This window comes from Harmonia axyridis, chromosome 3 (genome assembly GCF_914767665.1).
Source record: "Harmonia axyridis chromosome 3, icHarAxyr1.1, whole genome shotgun sequence".
Classification (NCBI taxonomy): Eukaryota; Metazoa; Arthropoda; class Insecta; order Coleoptera; family Coccinellidae; genus Harmonia; species Harmonia axyridis.
The window spans coordinates 46,883,429-46,890,460 of NC_059503.1; the positions used below are offsets into that span (position 1 = coordinate 46,883,429).

At 41.3% G+C, this 7,032-nt stretch overlaps 1 protein-coding gene and 1 long non-coding RNA gene across 3 annotated transcripts; one reads left to right on the forward strand and one right to left on the reverse strand.

Annotated features, from left to right (window-relative positions):
- Nucleotides 1–1,364: 1,364 nt before the first annotated feature.
- Nucleotides 1,365–5,453, forward strand: LOC123676940. Of its 2 annotated transcripts, XR_006747023.1 has the most exons (4): nucleotides 1,365–1,760; nucleotides 1,814–1,911; nucleotides 1,974–2,174; nucleotides 5,316–5,453. It is a non-coding gene; the product is annotated as an uncharacterized LOC123676940 (long non-coding RNA). The 2 variants fall into 2 exon arrangements; XR_006747022.1 differs by having other exon boundaries at nucleotides 1,367–1,760; nucleotides 1,814–2,174.
- On the reverse strand, nucleotides 2,418–6,344 carry LOC123676939. The gene is made up of 2 exons (XM_045613280.1): nucleotides 2,931–6,344; nucleotides 2,418–2,849 (listed from the first exon to the last, which is right to left on the reverse strand). The coding sequence occupies exons 1-2, from the start codon at nucleotides 5,875–5,877 to the stop codon at nucleotides 2,527–2,529; spliced, it is 3,270 nt and encodes a 1,089-aa protein (XP_045469236.1). The 5' UTR covers nucleotides 5,878–6,344; the 3' UTR covers nucleotides 2,418–2,526.
- Nucleotides 6,345–7,032: the final 688 nt, after the last annotated feature.

A 7,032-nucleotide genomic window follows, 5' to 3' on the forward strand; every position in this document is an offset into this window, starting at 1 on the left:
TCCACATTCTTGATTTTCTTGGACTCGGATGACACGCGGGTAGCTATAATCTCCCACGTGGTAAGGTTGTCACGACCTTTTTGCGTCACTGGCGCCTCTGCCAATTGCCCTTCAGCACTTTGCAGTAGTATCTCGAGCGCCAGCCAATTTTAGGGAGAAATTGACAAACCTTACCAGGGCAGCTTAGTGAAGACAGGATTCGGTGTCACCTAGGATGGTAGCGGTGACCAAGTAACAAACAACGCAACAAAATTAATAGGTTTATTGATTCAATTCTACAATACAGACAATCTCAGCAAAAACGGGAAATCAGAAAAAGCATAAATTATATCAATCTGTATACTTTAATTCGGTTACTGAGATAATTTGTACTGTCTACAACTACTGTGTCCTTACCTCACCAATTTATTGTCAGTCAGAACCGTTGAACAAGTTAGTCGGATCCGGGAGCCGGGAAATTATGATATTTGGAGATTGAGAATCGTGGATTTTGTAGAGTCGGGAAGGAATGAAAACTAATCCTAGCGCGTTGAAAAAAACTCCACCGGTACACCACCCTCTCGTTGTCTCTATCAAATGAAACCCTTGAATATTCACTCGTAAGAAAGTCACAAGTAAAAAATTAGCAAACTCCCCAGAAAAAGACTAACAAGTAAGTTTACTGATGAAAATGGCGATTTTCGACCTCAGAAACGGATTTGTAATTATTGGCGTTCAATTACCAATTTTACTATTTTCCGGTCACCTGGTAACCACTTAACCAAAATGTCTTTTCTAAAACTAAAACTACTGCCTAAACTTCTAAATCTAACTAACTAACTACTGAACTAACTACTACCTAAATCTATCTGAATAACTAACTTTACTATACTACTGAAAACTACTAAGCAACTATCTCTACTGAATATCAATTTTCCACCACTATCTGAATCTACTCAATGCCTAAACATGAATTTTAACTATCTCTATCTACTGACTGCCTAAACATGAATCTCTGATTTTGGGTCGGTTACCCCCTTTTATAACTTCGGTGCGGGACGGTGAAGGAATTCGGCCCACGTGACTCTTCATGTCGACAAAAACCTCGTTTTTCGAGAAAATTCTCTTGGCGGAACGTAATCTGACATATGGAAAAAAATATATCAGCGGTAAAAACGCCGAAATAAATAATTTCTTATATTATTTCACTCGGATTATTCGAGGCCCTGGTCGGTTGAAAAACATGAAGCATGGACTTTTTCATTATCGCGGTGAACAATTAATAAATTATTTCCAATATTTACGGAATATATCAGAATGATTAATTTGAACGGAAAACAATAAAATATTCTTTAGACGGAGTCTGATCATTCCTATGGGAATAATCAGACTTCGTTACATCCCCCCTGGTTCGGAAAAATTCAAGTTACGGTGAAACAGAAATTTGAATTCTAAAAACAAACAAAAAAAAAAAAAAATAACCGAATACTATCCTGTCTTATTACGCGGGATATATGGGAAGTACGGGTCTGACTGTTACGTTACGCTATCAAAGACTATAATGTTGTAGTAGACAGTATGACATATAAAAATAAAACTTTGCTCTATGAATCGATGTCAAATTCAAACGTCGTCTTCTTTCTTCTGTCATCCGGGGTGATTTGAATGTTTGGAAATTTCTTCATCTCGGGGTTGTGAAGTAGAACTCATTCCCATTTCCATGAAGTTTCCAAGTGTCGGTGAAATAATCTGATGTCAGGTGTGGATTATCCCATTCTCCGGTGAGTAGTTCCGTGATTTCGATATCTCGATGAATCATGCCATATTATTTCAGAGGGACGTCGAAGTTCCCACTCAGATGAGTCGAAACCATTCCAAACCCATTGATATACTGGTTGATTTACCTGTGGATATTACAAGGAATCAGTGACTGTATGGTGAAATTTTCAGAACGGTGAAAATTCTTCCAGTTATACAGTTTAAATTATCTATAGGAAAATTGAAATGGAATCCAAATGTCCACCAGAGTAATGATTGACAGGCCATGATGTCCAACTCTTCTAGTACTTCTTCCTTGGATGATGACATGAATAAATCTTCAGGAATCACTGATTACATGTCTTCGGTGGAATTGGGCTTACAGCTGATCATCCGATGAAAGGTGTGTTGCCTATCTCCAGCATTTATTCTCATCGGTGAGTATCTAGCCTCTTAGAAAACTTCATCTGTAACACTGCGGAATATTTCAGTTATTTATCAGAACAGTAAGAGATTAGAAATGGCATTCTTCAAATAGATTACACAGTGAAACTACTAATTTATATCTGATGGCCTTTGAAATTCGGGGCAAGTGACTGGAATTGTTTTTATTGCATAATATTCACTGACTTATTATGTACTGTTCAGTTTCATCAACATTTACAGATTAAAAATCAGTCTACTAGTCTTGAATATAATGTTATAAGATATTGGGTTAGGCCCTATATGGTTTTACACAGTTTACAGGATTAGGAACAAAAACAACGGTATCTTCTTTTTAATTCTATCTCATTTGCTTGCTCTCTCTTCTCTCCGCTGCGTGGCTTCTCTCTCTGTGCATCTTGCACACGGACGCAGGGCTAGTTGTTCTGGCGTCAACCTAGTTGCTGTCGGCCGTGGGGCCAGTTTTCTGGGTACGCATTCGCAGTACCTTGTCTGCGTACCTATCAAACCACATCTGCTGCAGAATAGGAGTGGTCGACCTCGACACTCCTGCCGCGAGGGACATGTCTTGCCGCACTTCCAGCAAGTGTTGGGTCTCACCTCCAGGTAGACCTTATTTCCCATCGTACCTACAATACGAACGCTCCTGGGGGCTGGTGTGGTTTGATCTGAAACATATGGTTTAGTTATAACAGTGTTGTCTTCCACACTTGTCCTGCATGGAATTTTGGAACCGGTATCTTGCTTACTGGTACGCAGCTGGCACAAAGGGGGTGTTTGTGTAGACTGTGTAGTGGTCCGTTTCACCACCCTCTCCACTCTTGCTAGGGTGTTTCTCCCTCGCACTGACGATACCGAGCTCTGGGGGGTTCTGGGCATCCGCATCTCCGTCGTTGTTCTCCTCCTTAACACCGGTACTTCCTTGAACTGCGCATCCACCATCTCTCGAGGTTGCATCTTTCCTGCCAGTTGCTGTTGGGGTACTTTGAACTTTTGGCACGAAGTGCAGTTCCGGACATATTTCGCAATGTCCCTAAACATACCTGGCCAGTAATAATTCCGCGAGATCTTCGCAATCATCTTAGCTATTCCCAGATGTCCAGCCAAGGCAGAGTCGTGGTTTTCTTTCAGTACTTTGGTCCTCTGTTCGGTGGGTATACACAACTTCCAGGAATGGCCTGTTCCAGCTTCCCTGACGTCTGATAAATCCCAAAAGTGTCGGTGCAATCTTCCATTGATGATGGAATACTCGGGGCAGTGCTCTGGTCCTTTCTCTACTTCCTGAAACTTATTTTTGTACCACTTACATTGCATACCTGTTTCTTTCAGTTGGACACAGTTAAGTGTCGGTAATGGATTTCTCGACAGGCTGTCAACAGGTTTGTTGTGGGATCCTCTTCGGTTCTGGAGGTGTTTTCCGGGAGTCTGCACCTCTATGACCTCTTGGCTAACCTGTTTAGCTCTGGGGATCCGTCGTCCTTCCAGATAACATTCTGTGTTCTTGATATCCAGGGAGAAGTTGTATGTCTTCAGCATCTCTATTCCCAGGATTAAGTCGACTGGTAAGTTGGGTACAAGTAAGAATTCTATGTTCTTCAGGGCATAATCGGCTATCACCATTCCAAGGTGATACATCTTCGGTATGGCTGTAGTTTGTCCATTCGCTACCATGACAGCTTCAGTCGTTGATTTTTCTCCCTTGATTCCATTTCTTTCACACAGCTGGGCCACCCTCTGACTACAGCAGCTCTTTGCCGCACCAGTGTCTATCAATGCATGGAATAACTTTCCTTCAATGTGCACTTCTACCAGAGGCCAGCTGTCGTTGCTAACGATAGGAATTACTGTAGTTAGGAATCCCGCTGAAGTGGACGGTGTCATTCCTCTCCGGTTTTGAGGACATGGGCAGTCTCGTGAGAGGATATTTTCTCGTTGACATCGGGAGCAAAACATTTTCGGTGTCCCTCGGCAGTCTCGACGTAGGTGGCCATATCCCCCGCATCTGAAGCATTGTGTCTGGGAGGACACTCTTCGCTCCGGTGGTGATCCATTCTGATCCTGGGAGGTGTTGGCATTTCCTGTTCTGTTGGTCGAGTATTCCGGTGGCCGCGAGGGCAGATGGGGACGATCTGGTCCAGGGGATACTGAGCAATTCCAGTCTTCTATCCTTCTGGCTGTGGTTAGCGGTCTTGACGGGCCCTTCTTCGGAGACGGAGATGGTGTGGGAGCTTCCTGACGAGTACTGTGGTTTCGTTGTCTAGTATTCTCCGAAATTGCAGAGAGGTTGGCCGGGTAGTCCTGTTGACGACGTTGATGATATGTAAGATGTGGTTCATCGATGAGGCTGGGTTTAACCGGTGGTTTGGTATAATGTCCCATCTGCCATTGAACCATTTCAAAAACTTTTCCCTTTTTCAGGAGTTCATCATACGTGGTGGTCTCTTGAAAGGCCAAAGCCTGTTGCAGTGATGGCAATAACCTCTGTCTTATCAGTCGAATCTGTTCACTCTCAGTGGGACGATTGCAAGTCAGCTTCTGGAACAAATTTTGCATCCGGGTGACATACAGTAGTAACTTCTCATCAGGGCCTTGCATCCTCTTCTTGATTTCGTCCAGTAGGTTCTCTTCATAATTGACTGGTAAGAATGCTTCTTTTAATTGATTTTTGAAATCATCCCAGTTTCTGAAAAGTCCCCTCCGGGGGATGAACCAATCCTTGGCATCCTTTCGTAAAAGTTCGTAAATCGATTCGAACACATGCTCTAAGGATGTCTTCCGGGATTCAGCAAGTCTCTCTATCTCTTCTATAAATCCAATCACACTATCAGTCCCATCAAAGTAAATATTCCATTTATGGATGGGTATAGTCGAGGTTGGCATCGGTCGTGGTTCAGATTCTTGTTGGGCAGTAGTCGGTGTCATCAGCTGGTTCAGATTCATCATGGGTTCATTCAAATCGGGAAATGACACCCTTCTCATAGAGCTGGTCCATCGACTATGAGTTGGTGCCTCTGGTTGATTCATATTCGGCTGTTGTGGTTGAGGAATAGGCATCGTTGGTAAATTCTGTAGTAACTTCTCACATTCCTGTCTTGTTTCATTCAAAACTTGAACTAATCTTGACTTATTTGCAGGTGTTGCAGTATGGGAGACCTGGGCAGTTGGCAGTGGGAGTTCATCATCTTCCAAATCTATCAGTGATGTCTTCAGTTGTGCAACCTTGGTTGGTTGAATGGGAGACATCTCAGGCGACTGTGGAATCTCTGCCTCCAAAAGCGATCCATCCGGTCGGGTTGATGGTTGCTGTCTGTCAGCAGTCAACGTTGCCTCCAATGAACTCAAGGCCCGAGCTGCAGTCTCCTTTAAGTGTTCTATCATCTGTGCCTCGGTTTCATTTTTAGTGATAATAAAATTCAGTCTTCTCTGAATGTGTATTAATCTTGTTGAAATCCGAGTATATTCCTTCGTGGTGTTCTCAGTGTCAAAGTGTTGAATGGCTTCCAGCAAGTCGGTGAGTTTGTTCTGACATGACTCCATGTCCAGTGTCGGGTTCATTCCTGTCGGCTGTAGAGGCAAATTCAATTTCAATACCTGTCGTAATAAACTCCTCTTTAGCATTACTGTGCTGGGTATTATTTGTCCTCTCAGCTGTAATTCATAAGTCAGCTCATCATTCAATAGTCGATTCACATCCATGTTGAGGTTAAGTGATTGAATCGTTGAAGTCCAAACTCAAACAATCGATTGGAAATCTATCGAAGTTATTCGACACTGTCCTCTTCTTATTAACCGTTGAAGTCCGAACACTTTCCCCAACTTCACTATTCCCGGTAACAGTCCTTATTTTTCCCTTATCCCTCGCACAAAAATAACACTAATAGACAACAATGCTGAAAAATTACAAGTTGACAACAGAATCTATTCAAGTTTGAATTATTGTTTGATACAGTCAAAGAAAATCAAAAATGAGAAAACTTTCAGAAAACAAGTTGGTTTAAATTTATTATGATTCTCAAAAAATTTTTCAATGTCAGACAGTTGACAATTTCCAGAAGAAACTAAATATTCAATGTCAAACGCAGTTGACAGCTTCAAAATAATTCAAAAACCCAGAAAACAAAAGTAGGGTTAACCGAGTAGTTCAAATAATGTTCACTGTCAAACACAGTTGACAGTTCTAGCAATCAGATAATCTCAAAAATAACAAATGGTCAATTTTATTCACAGTCAAAAATATATTTCAAATAAATCAACAACAATTCAGCAATCAATGCAAGTCTTTATTCAAATCAATAACGATAATCACTTGTTTCAAAAATTCATCAGCAACTCAACACAAAATAAAAATGTTTCAGGCAATCAGTAAACTCAGAAATAAGGAATACCCAGCAACAAAAACTTATATTCACTGTTGCAGCAATAATAAAAACAAGTCAACTTTATTTATCAGAAATCAGCTATTATGGTTCAAAAGCAAATAAAATCACAAGTATATATCTCCAAGTCCTTATGACTTTTATGTCCCTACCTTGTTTCAGCCTGGAATAAAGTTGCTCAGGATAATAGTGTGTAAGGGAAAAAACAACAAATCTTTCTTTATTCAAACGATGATCAGTAAATAGTAGCAGTGAACAATACCCTATTATATGAAGGCGGTATGATATCACTATATTAGCTGCAGTGATTGTACAATGAAACAATCGGTAGCAGTATCTCAATTATACTCACTGGTTTTCTGTCCGAGTTGAACCAACCACTCAACGTTAAACAGTATTCAACGCGCACAAAGATAGTCACTGAGTGTCACCCCAAAGTCACTTTCCGTAACCCTTCACGTAACCGAAAAAGTCA

Bases quoted from the DNA above. Each gene is read 5' to 3' on its own strand.
- LOC123676939 (XM_045613280.1), bottom strand. From the start codon at position 5,877: ATGGATGTGAATCGACTATTGAATGATGAGCTGACTTATGAATTACAG. The intron at 2,850-2,930 runs GTAAGCAAGATA...CATATGTTTCAG, and splicing joins TTTGTGCCAGCTGCGTACCA to ATCAAACCACACCAGCCCCC.